Source organism: Argopecten irradians, chromosome 15 (assembly GCF_041381155.1).
Source record: "Argopecten irradians isolate NY chromosome 15, Ai_NY, whole genome shotgun sequence".
In the NCBI taxonomy this organism is placed as follows: Eukaryota; Metazoa; Mollusca; class Bivalvia; order Pectinida; family Pectinidae; genus Argopecten; species Argopecten irradians.
In genome coordinates this window covers 27053124-27079415 of record NC_091148.1, presented here as the reverse complement: position 1 = coordinate 27079415, position 26292 = coordinate 27053124, and the positions used below count along the sequence as shown (strand labels likewise).

Here is a 26292-nt window from a genome sequence, read left to right as displayed (position 1 = left end):
GTATGTTACACTCTAGGATAGTTATAGGTTGTATGTTATTCTCTAGGATCGTTATAGGTTGTATGTTATTCTCTAGGATCGTTATAGGTTGTATGTTACACTCTAGGATCGTTATAGGTTGTATGTTATACTCTAGGATCGTTATATGTTGTATGTTATACTCTAGGATCGTTATAGGTTGTATGTTACTCTCTAGGATCGTTATAGGTTGTATGTTATACTCTAGGATCGTTATAGGTTGTATGTTACACTCTAGGATCGTTATAGGTTGTATGTTATACTCTAGGATCGTTATAGGTTGTATGTTATACTCTAGGATCGTTATAGGTTGTATGTTATACTCTAGGATCGTTATAGGTTGTATGTTACACTCTAGGATCGTTATGTGTTGTATGTTATATTCTAGGATCGTTATAGGTTGTATGTTATACTCTAGGATCGTTATAGGTTGTATGTTATACTCTAGGATCGTTATAGGTTGTATGTTATACTCTAGGATCGTTATAGGTTGTATGTTATACTCTAGGATCGTTATAGGTTGTATGTTATACTCTAGGATCGTTATAGGATATCGTTATAGGTTGTATGTTATACTCTAGGATCGTTATAGGTTGTATGTTATACTCTAGGATCGTTATAGGTTGTATGTTACACTCTAGGATCGTTATAGGTTGTATGTTATACTCTAGGATCGTTATAGGTTGTATGTTATACTCTAGGATCGTTATAGGTTGTATGTTACACTCTAGGATCGTTATAGGTTGTATGTTATACTCTAGGATCGTTATAGGTTGTATGTTATTCTCTAGGATCGTTATAGGTTGTATGTTACACTCTAGGATCGTTATAGGTTGTATGTTATACTCTAGGATAGTTATAGGTTGTATGTTATTCTCTAGGATAGTTATAGGTTGTATGTTATTCTCTAGGATCGTTATAGGTTGTATGTTACTCTCTAGGATCGTTATAGGTTGTATGTTACACTCTAGGATCGTTATAGGTTGTATGTTATGTTACTCTAGGATCGTTATAGGTTGTATGTTACTCTCTAGGATCGTTATAGGTTGTATGTTACATACTCTAGGATCGTTATAGGTTGTATGTTAACTCTCTAGGATCGTTATAGGTTGTATGTTACACTCTAGGATCGTTATAGGTTGTATGTTTATATTCTCTAGGATCGTTATAGGTTGTATGTTATACTCTAGGATCGTTATAGGTTGTATGTTACACTCTAGGATCGTTATAGGTTGTATGTTATACTCTAGGATCAGTTATAGGTTGTATGTTACACTCTAGGATCGTTATAGGTTGTATGTTACACTCTAGGATCGTTATAGGTTGTATGTTACTCTCTAGGATCGTATAGTTGTAATTACTCTAGGATCGTTATAGGTTGTATGTTACTCTCTAGGATCGTTATAGGTTGTATGTTACACTCTAGGATAGTTATAGGTTGTATGTTATACTCTAGGACAGTTATAGGTTGTATGTTACTCTCTAGGATCGTTATAGGTTGTATGTTACACTCTAGGATAGTTATAGGTTGTATGTTATACTCTAGGATAGTTATAGGTTGTATGTTACTCTCTAGGATCGTTATAGGTTGTATGTTATACTCTAGGATCGTTATAGGTTGTATGTTATACTCTAGGATAGTTATAGGTTGTATGTTATCTCTAGGATCGTTATAGGTTGTATGTTATACTCTCTAGGATAGTTATAGGTTGTATGTTATACTCTAGGATAGTTATAGGTTGTATGTTACACTCTAGGATCAGTTATAGGTTGTATGTTATACTCTAGGATCGTTATAGGTTGTATGTTAATACTCTAGGATAGTTATAGGTTGTATGTTATACTCTAGGATAGTTATAGGTTGTATGTTATACTCTAGGATCGTTATAGGTTGTATGTTACTCTCTAGGATAGTTATAGGTTGTATGTTATACTCTAGGATAGTTATAGGTTGTATGTTATTCTCTAGGATCGTTATAGGTTGTATGTTACTCTCTAGGATCGTTATAGGTTGTATGTTATACTCTAGGATTGTTATAGGTTGTATGTTATTCTCTAGGATGTTATAGGTTGTATGTTACAGTTATAGGTTGTATGTTATGTTATACTCTAGGATCGTTATAGGTTGTATGTTATTCTCTAGGATCGTTATAGGTTGTATGTTATACTCTAGGATCGTTATAGGTTGTATGTTACTCTCTAGGATCGTTATAGGTTGTATGTTACTCTCTAGGATCGTTATAGGTTGTATGTTATACTCTAGGATCGTTATAGGTTGTATGTTACTCTCTAGGATCGTTATATGTTGTATGTTACTCTCTAGGATCGTTATAGGTTGTATGTTACACTCTAGGATCGTTATAGGTTGTATGTTATTCTCTAGGATCGTTATAGGTTGTATGTTATACTCTAGGATTGTTATAGGTTGTATGTTATACTCTAGGATCGTTATAGGTTGTATGTTACTCTCTAGGATAGTTATAGGTTGTATGTTATACTCTAGGATTGTTATAGGTTGTATGTTATACTCTAGGATCGTTATAGGTTGTATGTTATACTCTAGGATCGTTATAGGTTGTATGTTACCTCTAGGATTGTTATAGGTTGTATGTTACTCTCTAGGATCGTTATAGGTTGTATGTTATACTCTAGGATTGTTATAGGTTGTATGTTACACTCTAGGATCGTTATAGGTTGTATGTTATTCTCTAGGATCGTTATAGGTTGTATGTTACTCTCTAGGATCGTTATAGGTTGTATGTTACACTCTAGGATCGTTATAGGTTGTATGTTACTCTCTAGGATCGTTATAGGTTGTAATGTTACTCTCTAGGATCGTTATAGGTTGTATGTTATTTCTCTAGGATCGTTATAGGTTGTATGTTATTACTAGGATCGTAGGATCTAGGATCGTTATATGGTTGTATGTTATTCTCTAGGATCGTTATAAGGTTGTATGTTACACTCTAGGATCGTTATAGGTTGTATGTTATACTCTAGGATCGTTATAGGTTGTATGTTATACTCTAGGATCGTTATAGGTTGTATGTTACTCTCTAGGATAGTTATAGGTTGTATGTTACTCTCTAGGATAGTTATAGGTTGTATGTTACACTCTAGGATCGTTATAGGTTGTATGTTACTCTCTAGGATCGTTATAGGTTGTATGTTACTCTCTAGGATCGTTATAGGTTGTATGTTATACTCTAGGATCGTTATAGGTTGTATGTTATACTCTAGGATCGTTATAGGTTGTATGTTACTCTCTAGGATCGTTATAGGTTGTATGTTACACTCTAGGATCGTTATAGGTTGTATGTTATTCTCTAGGATCGTTATAGGTTGTATGTTACACTCTAGGATCGTTATATGTTGTATGTTACTCTCTAGGATAGTTATAGGTTGTATGTTATACTCTAGGATCGTTATAGGTTGTATGTTATACTCTAGGATAGTTATAGGTTGTATGTTACACTCTAGGATCGTTTATAGGTTGTATGTTATTCTCTAGGATCGTAATAGGTTGTATGTTATTCTCTAGGATCGTTATAGGTTGTATGTTATTCTCTAGGATCGTTATATAGGTTGTATGTTACACTCTAGGATCAGTTATATGGTTGTATGTGTTATACTCTAGGATCTACGTTATGGTTGTTTGTTATACTCTAGGATCGTTATAGGTTGTATGTTACACTCTAGGATAGTTATAGGTTGTATGTTACACTCTAGGATCGTTATAGGTTGTATGTTATACTCTAGGATCGTTATAGGTTGTATGTTACTCTCTAGGATCGTTATAGGTTGTATGTTTATACTCTAGGATAGTTATAGGTTGTATGTTACACTCTAGGATCGTTATAGGTTGTATGTTATACTCTAGAATCGTTATAGTTTGTATGTTATACTCTAGGATAGTTATAGGTTGTATGTTACACTCTAGGATCGTTATAGTTGTAAGTTTATACTCTAGGATCAGTTATAGTTGTATGTTACTCTCTAGGATCGTTATAGGTTGTATGTTACACTCTAGGATCGTTATAGGTTGTATGTTATACTCTAGGATAGTGTAGTTATATCGTATTATAGTTGTATGTTATACTCTAGGATCGTTATAGGTTGTATGTTATACTCTAGGATCGTTATAGGTTGTATGTTATTCTCTAGGATCGTTATAGGTTGTATGTTATACTCTAGGATAGGATCGTTATAGGTTGTATGTTATACTCTAGGATAGTTATAGGTTGTATGTTACACTCTAGGATCGTTATAGGTTGTATGTTATACTCTAGGATCGTTATAGGTTGTATGTTATACTCTAGGATCGTTATAGGTTGTATGTTACACTCTAGGATCGTTATAGGTTGTATGTTATACTCTAGGATCGTTATAGGTTGTATGTTACTCTCTAGGATCGTTATAGGTTGTATGTTATTCTCTAGGATAGTTATAGGTTGTATGTTACTCTCTAGGATAGTTATAGGTTGTATGTTACACTCTAGGATCGTTATAGGTTGTATGTTACTCTCTAGGATAGTTATAGGTTGTATGTTACACTCTAGGATCGTTATATGTTGTATGTTACACTCTAGGATCGTTATAGGTTGTATGTTATACTCTAGGATCGTTATAGGTTGTATGTTATACTCTAGGATCGTTATAGGTTGTATGTTATACTCTAGGATCGTTATAGGTTGTATGTTACACTCTAGGATCGTTATAGGTTGTATGTTATACTCTAGGATCGTTATAGGTTGTATGTTTATACTCTCTAGGATCGTTATAGGTTGAGTATGTTATTCTCTAGGATCGTTATAGGTTGTATGTTATTCTCTAGGATCGTTATAGGTTGTATGTTACTCTCTAGGATAGTTATAGGTTGTATGTTACACTCTAGGATCGTTATAGGTTGTATGTTATACTCTCGTAGGATATCTGTTATAGGTTTCTAAAGTTATGTCTCTAGGATCGTTATAGGTTGTAATGTTATTCTAGGATCGTTTATAGGTTGTTATGTTATCTAGGATAGTTATAGGTTGTATGTTATTCTCTTTAGGATCTGTTATACTAGGCTTGTTGGGTTTTATGTTACACTCTAGGATCGTTTATAGGTTGTATGTTACCCTCTAGGATCGGTTAAGGTATGTTATGTTATTGTATCTCTAGGATCGTTATAGGTTGTATTAATCTAGTTATAGGTTGTATGTTTACTCTAGGATCGTTATAGGTTTGTATGTTATTCCCTAGGATCGTTATAGGTTGTACACTCTAGTCGTTATAGTTTGTACTCTAGGATCGTTATAGGCTGTAATGTTCTATAACACTCTAGGATCGTTATAGGTTGTATGATTATACTCTAGGATAGTTATAGGTTGTATGTTATTTCTCTAGGATCGTTATAGGTTGTATGTGTTATTACTCTAGGACAGTTAGTATTGTATGTTACACTCTAGGATCGTTATAGGTTGTGAATGTTATCTCTCTAGGATAGTTATAGGTTGTATGTTTATACTCTAGGATCAGTTATAGGTTGTATGCTTACTCTATAGGATCGTTATATGTTAATGTTAGAATGTTTATTACTCTAGGATAAGTCGTTATAGGTTGTATGTTATACTCTAGGATATTTATAGGTTGTATGTTATTCCTCTAGGATCGTTTTAGGGTTGTATGTTACACCTCTAGGATTTACACTCGGATTATAGGTTGTATGTTATACTCTAGGAATCGTTATATAGTTGTATGTTATACTACTAGGATCGTTAAGGTTATAGTTTACTCTCTAGGATCGTTAAAGGTTATGTATATTCTCTAGGATCGTTATAGGTTGTATGTTACTCTCTAGGATCGTTTTATAGGTTGTATGTTATATGTTATACTCTAGGATAGTTTTATAGGTTTGTATGTTATACTCTAGGACATTTATAGGTTGTATGTTACTCTCTAGGATAGTTATAGGTTGTATGTTACACTCTAGGATCGTTATATATTGGTTGTATGTTATACCTCTAGGGATACCGTTATAGGATGTTTTACTCTCTAGGATCGTTATAGGTTGTATGTTACACTCTAGGATCGTATAGGTTGTATGTTATACTCTAGGACAATTATAGGTTGTATGTTATACTCTAGGACAGTTATAGGTTGTATGTTACTCTCTAGGATATCGTTATAGGTTTGTATGTTACACTCTAGATCGTTTATATAGGTTGTATGTTACACTTCTAGGACGATTTATAGGTTGTATTTACAACTCTAGGATGTTACTAACCCCCCCCCCCCCCCCCCCCCCCCCCCCCCCCAGTGGGTCTGTGGATAGAGTACCCGCAAGAACACAGGCCTCTCATCATCGGGATTGTGTTCCGCTGTAGTCTTTGTCCTTATTACATAATAGGACAGTCGCCGTTGGAGTGGGATTATTAGTGTAAGTAACGCAAATGATTCGTGTAGGTATTGTTTTTTTTTTGTTTTGTTTTTTTTTATTGTGGACGGGGTTCTCTTTGTTTATTATGATGTCATAGGTGACGTTCAGTATCAGTGCCTTGTGATAATTATACAATTATTCATCTTTACTTTTAGTGATTTATACTACGAGGAATTGTTTCAAACTTAGAAAAGTGATACTCCGTCGAGTCCAAATATGGATGAGGGGAATATCTCCTTTCAAAGGTTTGGACAATTCTCCATATTAATAACAAAAAGTCAATTTAACTGTTTTATTATATTGGAAACGTTGTCTTTAATGTAAGCTTTCGATTTTAAACAGTTTTATCATTGGAAGAAAAAATGTCATCTTCGAAAGAGATATGTCTCATAATCGATTCTTGATTTTTTTTTATTTTTTAATCTTAGGTGAATGCTTTTAAACTTGCATTGTCAGCTTTTAAGCTGTTGCGCGAGTCATACAAGGCACATGCACAACGGTGTCTGGTGCTAATTAAGACAACGTATCGTAATTGTCTTTGGATACAATGGCGTAGTGTGACATTTACTGTACTTTTAACCTCTAATTTAGCATTTAATACTATTTTCTTTCCTTACAGCTTCATCGGGTACTACTGGGTCACCAGGTACGTTTCTTATTGATAACATTCTTACATGTACGTGTATAAGTCATTAACTTGTGTGGTGAAATCAATTGTGGATACTTACACAATTTATGTGTAAAACCTTATGATTATATCAATCAAATAATTCTACAATCTGAATTTGTTTTACTCTTCCTTCTTCTTCTTGTCCTTCTTTTTCTTGTCCTTCTCCTACTTCTTGTTGTTGTTATTCTTCTTCTTCTTCTTCTCCTTCCCCTTCCTCTTTTCCTTTGTTTTTCTTGTATTTAGTAATTATATTAACTTTAACACCGTGACTTCTCATCCCCTTCTTCTTCTTCTTGTCCCTGTAAAATAAATATCAATTTTGAATATTCTGAACAGCTGAATTCTCTGGGAGTATGGCCTTACAAAGACAATGGGATCCAAGACTTTCAGATCCAAACAGTCCTGAATACCGAGCGCTTAGCCAAGACTTCACCAACACGGTAAGACCACATCTTAAATGCAATGATTATCAGTAAATAGTTACTATGCTTCCGCACACGAGACAGTTTCTGAATGTTAACGTTTTCTTCATTTAATTATTTTTGCAAACATCATAGGAATTTAATTTCTCGGAATTTTTCGGGTTTTTTTTTGGTTTATTTTTATACGTATCTAGTACTACTACCCGCTTAGGTGAGTAAAATCGATTTGTGAAACTGGCTCAACTTTTGCAAACATGACAGGGAATTTAATTTCTCGGGGTTTTTTTTTTTTATTTTTTTTTTTTTTTTTTAACGTAAGTCTACCCGCTTAGGTGAGTAATGATTTGATTGTGATACTGGCTCAATTTTTGCAAACATCATAGGAATTTAATTTCTCGGTTTTTTTTTTTTTGTTGTTTTTTTTTACGTAAGTCTACCCGCTTTGGTGAGTAAAATTGATTTGTGATACTATGGCTCAAATAAATGCAAGTATAATGGACGTTTATATTTTTTTTGCTTTCGGCGACAAAGTATAACATGAAACTAGCACGCGACTCGATGAGCGCAATGCTATGTAAAACAATAAGTATGGTTTAGTATGTGATTTCTATTAATGTCAAAACAATGATGTCGTAAAAGCCACTTTGATTGATATTTGGTCCAAAATGATTGTATATAACAGCTAGGTGATTTCTGTATTATCCCATCTGATGTATGTAACAGTATGTGATTTCTATTTGTCCACCCGATTTATTTAAATCAGTATGTGGAGTTCTATTATGTCCACCTGATGATGTATGTGTTGAACCCACCTGATGTATGTAACAGTATGTGATTCTATATGTCCACCTGATGTATGTAACAGTATGTGATTTCTATTTGTCCACCTGATGTATGTAAACAGTATGTGATTTCTATATGTCCACCATGATGTATGTAACATCAGTATGTGATTTCTATATTGTCCACCTGATGGAACAGTATGATAATCAAACAGTATGTGATTTCTATTTGTCCACCTGATGTATGTAACAGTATGTGATTTCTATTTGTCAACTCTGATGTATGTAAACAGTATGTGATTTCTATTTGTCCACCTGATGATGTATGTAACAATTATGTGATTTCTATATGTCCACCTGATGTATGTAACAGTATGTGATTTCTATATTGTCCAACTCTGATTTGTATGTAAAACAGTATGTGATTTCTATTTGATGTCCACCCTGCTTATGTATGTAACAGTATGTGATTTCTATTTGTCCAGCTGATGTATGTAACAGTATGTGATTTCTATTTGTCCACCTGATGTATGTAACAGTATGTGATTTCTATTTGTCCACCTGATGTATGTAACATTATGTGAGTTCTATATGTCCACCTGATGTATGTAACAGTATGTGAGTTCTATATGTCCACCTGATGTATGTAACAGTATGTGATTTCTATTTGTCCACCTGATGTATGTAACAGTATGTGATTTCTATTTGTCCACCTGATGTATGTAACAGTATGTGATTTCTATTTGTCCACCTGATGTATGTAACAGTATGTGATTTCTATTTGTCCACCTGATGTATGTAACAGTATGTGATTTCTATTTGTCCACCTTGATCTATGTAACAGTATGTTATTTCTATTTGTCCACCTGATGTATGGGAACAGTATGTGATTTCTATTTGTCCACCTGATGTATGTAACAGTATGTGATTTCTATTTGTCCACCTGATGTATGTAACAGTATGTGAGTTCTATATGTCCACCTGATGTATGTAACAATATGTGATTTCTATTTGTCCACCTGATGTATGTAACAGTATGTGATTTCTATTTGTCCACCTGATGTATGTAACAGTATGTGGATTTCTATTTGTCCCACCTGATGTATGTAACAGTATGTGAGTTCTATTATGTCCAGCTGATGTATATGTAAAACAGTATGTGAAGTTCTATTTTAATTGTCCAACCTGATCGTATGTAACAGTATGTGATTCTATTTGTCCACCTGATGTATGTAACAGTATGTGATTTCTATTTGTCCACCTGATGTATGTAACAGTATGTGATTTCTATTTGTCCACCTGATGTATGTAACAGTATGTGATTTCTATTTGTCCACCTGATGTATGTAACATTATGTGAGTTCTATATGTCCACCTGATGTATGTAACATTATGTGAGTTCTATATGTCCACCTGATGGTATAGTAAACTCAGTATGTGATTTCTATTTGTCCACCTGATGTATGTAACAGTATGTGATTTCTATATGTCCCACCTGATGTAATATACACAGTATGTAATTGTCCACCTTGATGTAAGTAAACAGTATCCGTGGTTTCTACTATGTCCAACTCGGATGTATGTAACAGTATGTGATTTCTATATGTCCACCTGATGTATGTAACAGTATGTGATTTTTACTATTTGTCCACCTGATGTATGTAACATGTAACAGTATGTGATTTCTATTTGTCCACCTGATGTATGTAACAGTATGTGATTTCTATTTGTCACACCTGATGTATGTAACAGTATGTGATTTGTGATTTCTATTTGTCCAGCTGATGTATGTAACAGTATGTGATTTCTATTTGTCCAGCTGATGTATGTAACAGTATGTGATTTCTATTTGTCCACCTGATGTATGTTAAACAATATGTGATTTCTATTTGTCCACTGATGTATGTATGTGATTTCTATTTGTCACCTTGTCTATGTAACATTATGTGATTTCTATTTGTCCACCTGATGTATGTAACAGTATGTGAGTTCTATATGTCCACCTGATGTATGTAACAGTATGTGATTTCTATTTGTCCACCTGATGTATGTAACAGTATGTGATTTCTATTTGTCCACCTGATGTATGTAACATTATGTGATTTCTATATTGTCCACCTGATGTATGTAAAACAGTATGTGATTTCTATTTGTCCACCTGACTGTATATGTAACAGTATGTGATTTCTATTATGTCCACTTGCACGATGTATGTAACATTATGTGATTTCTATTTGTCCACCTGATGTATGTAACAGTATGTGATTTCTATTTGTCCAGCTGATGTATGTAACAGTATGTGATTTCTATTTGTCCAGCTGATGTATGTAACAGTATGTGATTTCTATTTGTCCACCTGATGTATGTAACATTATGTGATTTCTATTTGTCCACCTGATGTATGTAACAGTATGTGATTTCTATTTGTCCACCTGATGTATGTAACAGTATGTGATTTCTATTTGTCCACCTGGCTGTATGTAACCATTATGTGAGTTCTATATGTCCAGCTGATGTATGTAACAGTATGAATGATTTCTATCTTGTCCACCTGATCCTATGTAACAGTATGTGATTTCTATTTGTCCACCTGATGTATGTAACTGTATGTGATTTCTATTTGTCACTATGCTGAGTATGTAACAGTATGTGATTTCTATTATGTCCACCTGATGTATGTAACAGTATGTGATTTCTATTTGTCCACCTGATGTATGTAACATTATGTGAGATTTCTATTTGTCCACCTGATGTATGTAACAGTATGTGATTTCTATTTGTCCACCTGATGTATGTAACAATATGTGATTTCTATTTGTCCACCTGATGTATGTAACAGTATGTGATTTCTATTTGTCCACCTGATGTATGTAACAGTATGTGATTTCTATTTGTCCAGCCTTGATGTATGTAACAGTATGTGAACAATTTGTCCTTTACCTCTATGTATTTACTAGTATGTGATTTCTATTTGTCCACCTGCTGTATGTAACAGTATGTGATTTCTATTTGTCCACCTGATGTATGTAACAGTATGTGATTTCTATTTGTCCACCTGATGTATGTAACAGTATGTGATTTCTATTTGTCCACCTGATGTATGTAACAGTATGTGATTTCTATTTGTCCACCTGATGTATGTAACAGTATGTGATTTCTATTTGTCCACCTGATGTATGTAACAGTATGTGATGATTTCTATTTTAACAGTCCCACCTGTGTACATGTATGTAACATGTATGTGAGTTCTATATGTCCACCTGATGTATGTAACAGTATGTGATTTCTATTTGTCCACCTGATGTATGTAACAGTATGTGAGTTCTATATGTCCAGCTGATGTATGTAACAGTATGTGATTTCTATTTGTCCACCTGATGTATGTAACAGTATGTGATTTCTATTTGTCCACCTGATGTATGTAACATTATGTGAGTTCTATATGTCCACCTGATGTATGTAACAGTATGTGAGTTCTATTTGTTCACCTGATGTATGTAACAACAATATGTGATTTCTATTCGTCCAGCTCTGATGTATGTAACAGTATGTGATTTATATTTGTCCACCACCCGATTGTATGTAACAGTATGTGATTTCTAATTTTGTAACCTTGAACTACTGTAACATTATGTTATTTCTATATGTCCACCTGATGTATGTAACCGTATGTGTGATTACTATTTGTCCACCTGATGTATGTAACAGTATGTGATTTCTATTTGTCACCTGATTGATCTATGTAACATTATGTGAGTTCCTATATTTCCAGCTGATGTATGTAACAGTATGGGATTTCTATATGTCCAGCTGATGTATGTAACCCGTATGTGATTCTTCTAATATGTCACCTTGATCTATGTTACAGTATGTGATTTCTATTTGTCACACCTTGATCTATGTTAACAGTATGTGATTTTCTATTTGTCACCTTGATCTATGTAACAGTATGTGATTCTATTTTATCCACCTGATGTATGTAACCGTATGTGATTTCTATTTGTCCACCTGATGTATGTAACAATAGGAGTGATTTCTCTGTTTATCCACCTGATGTATGTAACAAAAAAAATATGTGAATTTCTATTTGTCCACCTGATGTACATATAACAGTATATGATTTCCTATTTTTTTCAGCTGTTGTTTTGTAGCCGTATATGCTTTCTATTTTTCCAGCTAATGTATATTAACCAGTTTGTGATTTTTATTTGTCCACATGATGTACGGTAACAGTATGTGATTTCCATTTTTCCACCTGATGTATGATAACAGTATGTGATTTCTATTTGTCGACCTGATGTATTTATAACAGTCAAATGTGATTTGTCCTATGCTTATTTCCAGCTGATGTATTGAATGTAATTTCTATTTTTCCTACAGTATGGGGATGTTCCATGTTTAGCCATTGAGTATGTAAGAGTATTGATTTCTATTTGTTCAACGGCTGATGTATTGTAACAGTATTTGAGACCGTTATATTTGTCCAGCTGATGTAAGTAATAGTATGTGATTTCTATTTGTCCAGCTGATGTATCAGTAACAATATGTAATTTCTGATTTGTCCAGCTGAATGTAAGTACAATATGTGATTTTCTCTTTGTCCAACGCTGATGTATGATAACAATTATGTGATTTCTATTTGTCCAAGCTGATGTAATTAACACTATGTGATTTCTGTTTGTCCAGCTGAGCGGTGCTTTCAGGGACATCTGGGCCTAAGTCCAATAATGTGCCGGGGTACACACAGTGACAGTCATGAGGGTAAGGTATACATGGCTGTCCAATTACCTTATGTTTGCCTGAGAGATAAAACAAATTCCGTAAATATAGCTAGAGACCTAGAACCCGAATACTAATGTTATAATCAATTGTGTAATTGTATAAAAATGTATGGAATCAATAATTGTCAGTACGAGACCTTGACCACGAATTCCAATGTTAAAATTGTATAATTTGATAAAAGTGTATCGGAATCAATGATTGTCAGTAAAAGACCTTGATTTTATAAAATCATATCTGAACACATTATATTTGAAGTCAAATTGCTGAGTTAATTTGCGATCCGAATTTTGGTCTTATTCTTGATGCAAAGTTTGCTTATATAAGGAAAGGATGTTCAGAAAAATTTGCAGCAAAAATAGGACCAAAAAATTCGGGTCCGCAAATTTCACTCAACAATTTTACTTTAGACAAGATAATCTATTTTTCAAAAAAATGTGTTTAATTCTGAATCCATGTCAGTAAGAGCCAATGATTTGTATTCGTGATTATGCTAAATATTTAAAAAAAAAAAATAAAAAAAAAAAACACGCGTAAAATATGATTCTGGACTATAGATTTTAATAAGAAAAATAGATATGTGATTGTGGATTTATAGAGATTGATAGAAAAGTTAGAAATGTGATTGTGAAGATCATAGGGAGATTTCTAGAAAAATGATATATATGATTGTGGATTTATAGAGATTTTATAGAAAAACAAGATATGTGCCTTGTGGATTTATAGTAAATAAAGCAATGATTTCTGGATTTATAAAGAATTTATATAAAAATTAGAACTCATAGAGATTTATAGAAAAATTAGATTATTGATTGTGGATTTTATAGAGATTTATAGAAAATATAGAAATGTGATTGTGAATTCATAGGGATTTATAGAAAATGATATATATGATTGTGGATTTATAGAGATTTATATAAAATTAGACATGTGCTTGTGGATTTATAGAGATTTATAGAAAATTAGACATGTGATGTGTGGATTTATAGAGATTTATAGAAAATAAGACATGTTATTGATTGATAGATATTTATAGAAAATTAGACATGTGATTGTGGATTTATAGAAAATTTAGACATGTGATTGTGGATTTATAGAGATTTATAGAAAATAAGACATGTGATTGTGGATTTATTTATAGAAAATAAGACATTAGATTTATGATATTTATAGAAAAAAAGACACGAGTTGTGGATTTATTATTGAGAAAATTAGACATGTGATTGTGGATTTATAGAGATTTATAGATAATAAGACATGTGATTGTGCGTTTATAGAAAATTAGATATGTGATTGTGGATTTATAGAAATTAGACATGTGATTGTGGATTTATAGACATGTGATTTGGTTTATAGAAATTAGACATGTGCTTGTGGGTTATAGAAAATTAGACATGTGATTGTGGATTATAGAGATTTATATAAAATTAGACATGTGATTCTGGATTTATCGAGATTTATAGAAAATTAGACATGTGATTGTGGATTTATAGAAAATTAGACATGTGATTGTGGATTTATAAAGATTTATATAAAATTAGACATGTGATTTTGGATTTATAGAGATTTATAAAGAATTAGACATGTGCTTGTGGATTTATAGAAAATTAGACATGTGATTGTGGATTTATAGAAAATTAGACATGTGATTGTGGATTTATAGAAAATTGGACATGTTATTGTTGATTTATAGAAAATCAAACATGTGATCGTGGATTTATAGAGATTTATATAAGATTAGACATGTGATTGTGGATTTATATAAAATTAGACACGTAATTGTGAATTTGTAGAATTTTAGAGAAAAATAGACATGTGGTAGAGGATTTATAGAGATTTATAGAAAATTAGACATCTGATTGTGGATATATAGAAAATTTGACATGCGATTGTGGATTTATAGAGATTTATAGACTTTTTTTTGTCTGAGCCCTTCAACCACTCAGCCATTACGGTTCAGCGCTCGTGTTCGACAACCATAGCCATTTACCAATATTATAGTAGTTCTGACTTACGACTTTATAGAAAATAAAAGACAATATTTTAGTAAATTAATGGTCAGTATGCTTGATTTGTTGTTCTAATTTTCAGCCTTTTTTTGACCGAAATATCCAAATACAATGTAATCATTCGCTATGATTGTTTGTTACAGTGAGGGAAGTATTGTTATAGTATTCATAGTGATTATGATAGATAACATGATTGGTAACACAGTCGTCACGCCAGAGGTATTCATTGTAAATCTAAACGCCGGTTTAGATCAACTGTTTACGGACCCATTGACGCCATCTGTATTGACCAACTTGATAACCTCAATGAACAGAAACAGTATCGCAGGAACTTTTCGAGGTAAAAGTGTCCTTGTTTTAGCATTTCAACATGAAGATTACATATCAAACAACGGGATAAAATCATACACTGATAAAAACCAAATATTTTAAATAATTAAACACCAATTCATCTAATATATATTTCATTTTATGTTTTACTCTTTGAAGACTGCTGCTATCAAACCAATGCAATAGTATAAGTGTTCTTTGCAATCGTTAATTTACTTTTTAATATTTGTTTCTCTCTTTTTCTCAGAAACCTCACAAGTTCGAACAACAACCCTCGCTCCGACAGGTAAAGTACGCACCGTCATTTTTCACATTGGGAGGCGGTTCCCGGTACGGAAGGGTTACATACATGTACCGTGTTTTATCATTGAACTTATTTAACCCTCGATTACCATAAAAATACACGATAAATCGAGTTTCCTTTCAGTACCAGATTATGTATAGAAGTAATAGAGTATATCAAATTAATGTTTTATATGCTTTACACAACTATTCGTGCAAATGAAAAAAATCCAAAATCACTCATAGCATCACCTATTTTCACTAAATACAGTTGCTATCATTTCACGTTAGATTCTCTTTCACACCTTCGTGTGCATTTCTCGTGAAGATCAAATGAATTATGTTGTATTTCGCGAGGCATAGCATATCGCCGAAAATCAATTTTACACATGTCTTAGACGGTATTTCAATCCAATATTTTCTCTACTGAACTTGTTTGTTGACTTGAGAAAGGAGTTAACAGTTTCCATTGTATTTATCAGATATCCCCCTAGTGATGAGCGGTACACCGGAAGTGACAATCACCGCTGGTAACAATGTGACGTTGCATTGTAACGCGACTGGGTTCCCCTTGGTAACCAGTGTCTACTGGAATAGACAGGTCAGCGGTGGAACGGCACAGACAGTCGTGGTTGACAGTGTTCACTACGCAGGCGTGACCCTAGATGACCCTTCTCTGACGATCATCAACGTGATGACAAACGATAGTGGAATGTACATCTGTAAGGCCAACAATAGTGTTGGCACCGGAAATACGTCATACGTCACTCTAGACGTTCAAGGTTAGTGCGCAGTTGAGAAACGTTTCTTCATTTGAAACGGATTTAGGGAGCCTAGTTTAAAGGCCAGTATTTTTAAAACTGATTTTATTATTTTTCCGCAAAACGTATTAGCGTTTCGTTAATACTACACTTATCTTCACTTACTGAACATATTTAAACATAATGTTTAGTTTCCATAACAAGAGTTTCACAGTATGCTTTCCACCGTCGTCCTAACGTTAAGTACATGCGCATTAGCTGTCGAACACTAAGACGCGCGGCAATACATCGAATTGAACGTTCTCTTTAACATAGATTGATACAGAGGGACTTGCATGTGTTTTGTGTTTGAACTTCATCTTTGACCATTGGTATCTGACGGTATGATTATCAATTAACTTATAACTTTTGTTTCGGAAACGTAATGGCACTTTAAATTTTTAAACACTCCGCTAATTATACAAGTTACCTTACGAAATTCGTATTGATGGGTATCGTAGAGAATAGTGGTGGAGCAAAATTACAAGTCTAATTTTAATCATGCAATGTACAGAGTTAAAACAAACTAAATGGGATTTTGTTCAAACAAATTATAATATTCAATTTCGTACCATAGGGATACGCTACTCAATTGTTGACTGAGTTTTCCTAACACTCGCTCCACTACAGACTATCACGAATCAACACAGAACAAACTTCTCGTAACAAAATCACAGCAGTCAATAGTCTTAATATTACTGACATCCTTTTTAAAACATGTAACAAGCTTTAATTTCAATGCTTGATGACGTCCAAACCATGGATTGATTGATGCAAAAGACAACCATTGAATTGCTATAACGCATAGTATGGATTTGTTTGTTTGAGTTTTACAGCCCATCGAAAACTGAGGACCACATTACAAGTCATGCATTAGTTTTAAAGCTCCAGATAGAATAAGTAATGATTGCATCTGAAAGAATACGATATGACATAGGTAGTTAAGAACTAAAACACATATTGTACATTTTGATTTTATAACAATATGTATGGGATAAAATAGTTTTGACTTATACACATGAGAAAACTCTTGGACTATCTTGAAGAAACGATAAATAGATAGGTGCGACCAAAGTGCATTGAATTAAGTTAAATAGAGACTTTGTTTTATATGACAACGTATGGGTAACTTAAGGTCCTCAGGAAAGAGTCGGTTAGAAAGAAAAGAACACATCCAATCATGTTTATGACAGCATCAATACTGCCTGATTACCGTATAACCATACTGCCTGATTACCGTATAACCATACTGCCTGATTACCGTAAAACCATACTATCTGATTACCGTATAACCATACTGCCTGATTACCGTATAACCATATTACCTGATAACCGTTTAACCATCTGCCGATTACCGTTTAACCATACTGCCGATTACCGTTTTACCATCCTACCTGATTACCTTATAACCATACTGCCTGATTACCTTATAACCAAACTGCCTGATTACCGTATAACCATCTGCCGATTACCGTTTAACCATACTGCCTGATTACCGTATAACCATACTGCCTGATTACCGTATAACCATACTGCCGATTACCGTTTAACCAAACTGCCTGATTACCGTATAACCATACTGCCTGAATAATACCGTATAAACCAACTGACCCATATAACCAACTGAATTACCGTATAACCATACTGCCTGATTACCGTATAAACCATACTGCCTGATTAATGTATAACCATAATGCCCGATAACCGTATAACCATACTGCGCCTGATTACCGTATAACCATACTGCTACTGCTGATTACCGTATAACCATACTGCCTGATTACCCTATAACCATACTACTTGATAACCGTGTAACAATACTGCCGATTACCGTTTGACCATACTGCCTAATTAGCTTATAAACATACTGCCTGATTACCGTATAACCATACTGCCTGATTACCGTATAACCATACTGCCTCATTACCGTAAAACCATACTGCCTGATTACCGTATAACCATACTGCCTGAATACCGTATAACCATACTGCCTGACTACCATATAACCATACTAACCTGATAACCTGTAACAATACTGATTAATGTATAAACCATACTGCCCGATTACCGTATAACCATACTGCGCCTGATTAACCGTTTACCGTAAACCAAACTGCTACTGATACGTGCTCATTTTAACCATCTTCCTCATTACCGTACACCGTATACCATAAAACCATACTGCCTGATTACCCTATAACCTGATTACCGTATAACTTACGATAACCGTATAACAATACTGCCCTAAACCATTGCCGATACCGTTTAACCATACTGCCTGATTAAGCTATAAACCATACTGCCTGATTACCGTATAACCATACTGCCTGATTACCGTATAACCATACTGCTACTGATGATTGCATATACCATTTACTGCCCGAAACCATAACTACCTGATAACCGTGTAACAATACTGCCTGATTACCGTATAACCATACTGCCTAATAGATACATAACCATGTTTCTGTATAACCATACTGCCTGATTACCGTATAACCATACTGCCTGATTACCGTATAACCATACTGCCTGATTACCGTATAACCATACTGCCTGAATACCGTATAACCATACTGCCTGATTACCGTATAACCATACTGCCTGAATACCGTATAACCATGCTGCCTGATTACCGTATAACCATTCTGCCTGATTACTGTATAACCATACTGCCTCATTACCGTTTAACCATACTGCCTCATTACCGTATAACCATACTGCCTCATTACCATAAAACCATACTACCTGATAACCGTGTAACAATACTGCCGATTACCGTTTAACCATACTGCCTGATTACCGTATAACCATACTGCCTGAATACCGTATAACCATACTGCCGTTTACCGTATAACCATTCTGCCTGATTACTGTATAACCATACTGCCTCATTACCGTTTAACCATACTGCCTCATTACCGTATAACCATACTGCCTCATTACCATAAAACCATACTACCTGATAACCGTGTAACAATACTGCCTGATTACCGTATAACCATACTGCCTGATTACCGTATAACCATACTGCCTGAATACCGTATAACCATACTGCCGTTTACCGTATAACCAAACTGCCTGATTACTGTATAACCATACTGCCTCATTACCGTTTAACCATACTTCCTCATTACCGTACAACCATACTGCCTCATTACCATAAAACCATACTACCCGATAACCGTGTTACAATACTGCCTGATTACCGTATAACCATACTGCCTGATTACCGTATAACCGGTTATTTTCGATGGGATGATATTTTCGCAATGGGACAATGTTATTATCGTAAAAATTTGACCCACGAAATACCAATAACTGTTCGAATATCATGTAAGGTAGATTGCAAACGAATTATCTTTTCACCTATAAACATGCTGAATATGACAACAGGAATATATTCTTCAAATTATAAATGAAAAATAAATGTAAATGTGCGTGTGTTTAGATGTGCCAGTGGTGATGGTGGATCCTCAGGATGTGATAGTAGTGGCGGGCGACAATGTAACGTTGTTCTGTAACGCCACCGGAAACCCAGTCCTGACAGCTGTTTACTGGCAGGTCAAGGTCAGTGGTGGGCAAGACAAGCTGATTGTGGTTGATGGTACTAACTACTCAGGCGGGACTATAGTCGACCCTTCTCTGACGATTATCAACGTGACGACAGACGATAGTGCCATGTACATCTGCACGGCCAACAACAGTATCGGAACCGGAAGTAGTGAATACGTCACTCTAGTCGTACAAGGTGTGTGAAGATTTTATAGGTTTTTGTCAGGATTTATGGTTTAGGAAGGTGTTAATACGATGGTAACCCCATCCTCGATACTCCAGGGGTTACTATCACTGACGATATATACACCCTGTAAAGCTGAATGCAAATCTAATCTGCAAAGGAAGTCTCTGGAGAGTTGTGACTGGTCAGTAGTATTCTCCTGAGCGGCCTTCAGTTTTATTTTGAGATAGTCCTTGGATGGATATAACGACAGTGATAGTAACCCCTGGAATATCATGGAAGGGCGGTAACCTTGCTGCAATAAGATTTATATTAATAAAATATGTTACCTGTAAGTGATCGAGATCTGGTTATCTCAGTCGAGGGCTAAGATTTTGTAACATAATCCCAACCGATGCGTTAGCCGAGAATGAGATAACCCAAATTCGATTACTTAAAGGTAATAGGTTTTTTTGTGCCTCAATAAAACCCCATCTATATACACGTTCAGAGTATAACATTATCCCGTCTTGTGCCTCCTGGTTAAAAAACGATGAACGATTTCAGCTGCGCTTCGAATTTAGTCATTTCGCATTCAACTATAGGTTGGTTATATCAAAGAAAAACGAAGATTAGTCGAAGATGACTGAAGGCAAGGCCATAAAGGGCGCAGTCAGATGTTTCAGTAATCATTAATTATGCAATGTTACAAAGTTTAATTTAAGGAAATAACAGGACCGAATTTTCTGTTTATTTTTTTATCCATATATTGACACTCTATCCTTGTCCCAAACCCCCCCATTTTAGAAGGAAATCCACATAAAGAAGATTTTATTCCATATTTTTATTGCCATAGCATATATTCCCTTTTTGGTCAGCTGATTATATTGGAAGGTGGTCTATCACTTGAACGTTTGCAAATAAAGAGCAATAGCACTGACCATCTGCCGGATGATGATTACGTTCATCGGATCATAAAAGCGTTTGAACCGCTTGATTTTATAATGAGCTGACTTCAAAGTATCGGATTAACGCTGATGAGATTTTTTACATAAGGTAAAAAATGGCGGTTGCAAAATGAAGCTGTCAATGTGTAGGATTGAATTATGAAGATTGTGTTTTTCTTATAATTTCATGTATGTGTTACCTTAGAAGTGCTTCGCACTTCGTGGCCTTCGGGCACTATAGGCTGTGTTCTTATAATTATATACTCTCAACGTTGTGCGAGAGGCACTTCTTGATATGTTCAAGGAAAGCTATTGTAGTGCGGCATAGGGTAAAACTATTTTTATGAATTATTCTATACAAGCCATTACAAAATGTGCTTACTTCCGTTTTGTTAAAAGATGGCCGCCATATTCGTGGGTAAAACTTAACAAAGTAATGAAATAGCATGCTGCACATCTCAATAAAAACATGAAACTTGGCATGTTAGTAGCCAAGACTACCAAAATATTATTAGAAGAGGGAGACATTGCAAAATATACCTTCTTCCGTTTTTTTCAAGATGACCGTCATTTATGTAGGCGAAACTTAGGGAAAAAACGATATAACAGACTGCACGTTTTGATTAAAACATAAGATATTGGCATGTGAGTAGCCAATACATTAAAAAAAATTAAAGCGGGAGCCACTAAAACAAGTATCTACTTCCGGTAATCTCAAGATTGCCGCCTTATTACCATCTAAACAGTACAGTAATCATTACAAAAACATATATGATTTGTATCTTAAACACGGTATTTTCATAAAATCATAGGTATAGTTTTTATCAAAGACACAACTTACATATATGGGTAGAATCAATTCATGATTTTATTCCATTTCCGGTATTTTTAAAATGGCGCCTATGTTAAAATCGAAATATGGATACAAGAAAATGTTGAAGTATTTACTCGCATTTTTGTAACAATAGTAAATTACATGAAATGAGAACAAAGAAATAAATAAATAACAGACATCCATTTCCGGTCGCTTCCTTTCAGCACTTGGTTGTAATATCGAAAGGTCATAGTAAATTTAAAATGATACATAATGTATTTCATTGAAACGAGTTTGATAGTTATTAAAAAAAACGTCGTTTTCAGTGTTCATTTGCACTAATTATATTACAAGAAACTATTCCGTTTTTGCATATTACAGAGCTAGCTCCGTTGCGGGTAGGTTTCAATTATTATGTCATTTTTTTGTGAATGCAGTTCACGTCGTTGTTTCCGAAAACATATGACGTAACGCTCGCAAACACTTGACATCACAATCAATACCTACCCGGAAGGACAGACTTTTGTAATATGCAAACACAGAATACTTACCCAAATCAAACAATGAAAATGACAACATTTGATATAACCGTAAGTGTTTTAGTAGCTTCATTATTTTTGGTAAATCAATGTGTTTGGTTTCATAATGTTTTAATAATATATATTCCTACGTTGTTAAGCTACGCCATTTAGCCACTGAGGTTTGCTTTATTGTATTTCATTGTGTAGATACATTTGGTTATTAAATCATCATATTGCAAAACCTGAAGTGCCTGGTTGTTTCGTAAAAATGAAAGACAGATAATGGTTTTTTCTTGATTTTCTTACTTCTACCAATATCATTTTAACATTAAGTTTCGTGATGAATTGCGATTCATTCATATTGCAATGTACTCCCCTGAATATGACTTTTAAATGATATATGTTAACATTTTAACCGGAAGCACACGCACAATATACTTGATATATGTCTGTCATATATGTGTACAATATGCTTCAAGTTGCCATCAATGTATCAATCATCCTTAAAAACAATATCCTCAAAAACAAAATATTTACATGTGGTTTTACTTTCATTCCACCTTTTTACTGACCATGATGGCGGCCATAATAAAAATAACGGAAGTCGGTACTTTTATCAAAAATTGCAATGTATTATTTCATAACTTCTGCGAGCATTGCTTACGAAGATTCTAGTTATTTTTGCTTACATAAATGAACGCTATCTTGAAAAATACCGGAAGTAGGTAATTTTTTCAGTGGCACCCGATTTCAATCTTATTTGGATTGACTTGGCTACTAACAAGACTATTTTTATATTTTAATCAACACGTTCAGCGTGTTATTTCGTTACTTCTCTAAGCTTCACATACAAAAATGGCGGCCATGTTGAAAAATACCGGAAGTAGATACCCTTTTCAACGGTTTTCTGTTTAATTCCTATTTATGCTTGTCTTGGTTACTCCAATGCCAAGTTTCATGCTTTTATCCAAAGACACAGCTTGTTATTTTATTAGTTTTCTTAGTTTCACCACGAAAATGGCGGCTTCTTGAAAAATACCGGAAGTAGGCATTTTTTGCGATGGCTCCCGCCGTTATTCTCTTTTAAATAGTCATAACTTTCGTGCTTGTATCATAAAAATGCGCGATTTTCCCATTTTTTGGCCATATGCTGCTCTATTATTAATGAAAGCAGAATAAATGAAACTTCTTATGACAAATATTTCCCCTATTTCAGTATGGAATATGCAACCATTCTTTTATCTTCACAGACATACCGGTGGTGACGGTTGACTCTACGGATGTGACTGTAACAGCTGATGATGACGTCACATTGACGTGTACCGCGACCGGAAACCCAGCGCCGACAGCTGTTTACTGGCAAGTCAAGGTCAGTGGTGGACAGGACAAGCTGATTGTGGTTGATGGTACTAACTACTCAGGCGTGACTATAGACAATCCTTCTCTGACGATAATCAACGTGACGACAGACAACAGTGCCATGTACATATGTAGGGCCAACAACAGTATCGGAACCGGAAGTAGTGAATATGTTACGTTGGACGTGCAATGTAAGTACATTATGCAGAATGATCTTTATCTTCAATTCATGCTTGTTGATTTTAATGAAGGGAATAACACGTAACACGAAAAATTGGAACATTAGGGCAATGTAAAGGAGATAGCCATCGTAAGTCTGTGTGTCAGATAACTAACAATAATAGTACACTCTCTCCTGTCGTAGGCCTGTTTGTTTATCAAATTATAATTGATCATACGCTTATCGTATTTGTTTTCCCAATAAAGTTGACCGTTACAATCATGCAATAATTTAAAATATAATGAAACATGTAATATTTCCATTACATACCCGTACTATATAAAGCAAAATGACCAACATCAGACTGATAGCTTTTGCTCCCTTATCAAGGTAATTGTCGTATCAGCATTTAACGTCAACTTCAGCATAGATTTTATCAAAGAAAATGCATCAACATAAAGCTACACATGAATATGCATAATGCAGGGCTAGCTATTTGTTTCTTACATTCTTGTTTTATATTTTGTTTTTTAATTTTTGAAATCATTTTTAAAGACAATACAGACAAAGACAATTTAACATCATAAATACAAAAACAAAAGTATTTCATTTTATCAATTTTACATGACATTCACATTTATACTTTACACACCTTCATCTGTGTATGATGTGCTACCAACAACAGGAAATCTCCATAGACGGGACCTTGTTGAAACACCAGACCTGCCTCTGTGTGGACAGAGAGGAACTCTCCAGCACATACTCACCTCCTGTCATGTGGCCTTATCACAGGGGAGATATACGTGGCGCCACAACCAAGTCCTTAGGGAGCTGGCTGATGTTTTGGAGAAAGAACGGAAGAACGTCAGGTCCAGTCAACCAAAGTCCAAGCAGACGAGATAAGGTTTATGAGGGAAGGTGAACCATTGACATCTGAGAAATCAACCGGAATTATCAGCAAGGCAGAGGATTAGAAGCTGGAGGTAGATCTCAACCAGAGATTAACTTTTCCGGATGTTAATCCCACCTACCTCATGACTGGATACCAGGAACAAAGAAAGTCACATTATCTAACTAATATTGAAAAGGAAAGGTGTAGTGAAGCACATGGGAGAAGTATAAGGCACTGCTGACAAAATGCAGGGAGCAGGGCTGGCACACATGGAACTACCCTGTTGAGGTTGGATGCAGAGGCTTCCCCGCACAGTTTGTGTGGAGAATGATATCAGTGAAGAGGATGGCTAAGGCAGCAGAACGATCTTCATGCTGGGTATGGATGAAGAAGGACACCAGTAGCTGGACACCAATCACCAAGCGCAGTGACTGATCATCACTGTAGACCCCCCACCCACCCTCATCCTGAGAGTGTACCGAGTAAGGGGTCATGGGACAATGCTATTATCGTGAAAATTTGACTCTCGAAATACCAATAGTTGTTCGAATGACATGTAAGGCAGATCGCAATCGTATTATCTTTTCACCTTTAAACATGCTGAACATCACATCAGGAATATATTTTTCATATTATAAATAAATATTAAACGTTAATGTGTGTCTGTTTAGATGTGCCAGTGATGATGGTGGATCCTCAGGATGTGATAGTAGTGGCGGGCGACAACGTAACGTTGTTCTGTAACGCCACCGGAAATCCAGCCCCGACAGCTGTTTACTGGCAGGTCAAGGTCAGTGGTGGACAGGACAAGCTGATTGTGGTTGATGGTACTAACTACTCAGGCGGGACTATAGTCGACCCTTCTCTGACGATTATCAACGTGACGACAGACGATAGTGCCATGTACATCTGCACGGCCAACAACAGTATCGGAACCGGAAGTAGTGAATACGTCACTCTAGTCGTACAAGGTGTGTGAAGATATTATAGATTTTTGTCAGGATTGGTGGTTTAGGAAGGTGCTAATACGATGGTAACCCTATCCTCGATACTCCAGGGGTTACTATCACTGACGATATATACACCCTTGTAAAGCTGAATGCAAATCTAATCCGCAAAGGAGGTCTCTTGACAGTTGTGACTGTTCAGTTGTATTTTCCTGAGCTGCCTTCAGTTTTATTATGAGATAGTCCTGGGATATATATAACGACAGTGATAGTAACCCCTGGAGTATCGAGGATGGGCGGTAACCTTGCTGCAATAAGATTTATATTAATAAAGTCTGTTACCTGTAAGTGATCGAGATCGGGTTATCTCAGTCGAGGGCTAAGATTTTGTAAAATAATTCCAACCGATGCGTTAGCCGAG

At 35.0% G+C, this 26292-nt stretch overlaps 1 protein-coding gene and 1 long non-coding RNA gene across 5 annotated transcripts in view; both read left to right on the top strand.

Moving 5' to 3' along the window:
- The first annotated feature begins 6425 nt into the window (after positions 1 to 6425).
- On the top strand, positions 6426 to 13013 carry LOC138309057 (uncharacterized). Its single transcript, XR_011206190.1, has 4 exons — positions 6426 to 6461; positions 7059 to 7085; positions 7446 to 7549; positions 13000 to 13013. It is a non-coding gene; the product is annotated as an uncharacterized lncRNA (long non-coding RNA).
- Positions 13014 to 15248: 2235 nt separating this feature from the next.
- The window catches only part of LOC138309056 (uncharacterized), a 224345-nt gene continuing 213301 nt past the window's right edge, over positions 15249 to 26292 (top strand). For all 4 annotated transcript variants that reach the window (XM_069250180.1, XM_069250182.1, XM_069250181.1 and 1 more), the window contains exons 1-6: positions 15249 to 15441; positions 15679 to 15717; positions 16196 to 16495; positions 19965 to 20264; positions 23764 to 24063; positions 25596 to 25895. In XM_069250180.1, coding sequence (XP_069106281.1) covers positions 15279 to 15441; positions 15679 to 15717; positions 16196 to 16495; positions 19965 to 20264; positions 23764 to 24063; positions 25596 to 25895 — 1402 coding nt within the window. In that variant the 5' untranslated portion in view covers positions 15249 to 15278. The remainder of the gene's footprint in view (positions 15442 to 15678; positions 15718 to 16195; positions 16496 to 19964; positions 20265 to 23763; positions 24064 to 25595; positions 25896 to 26292) is intronic.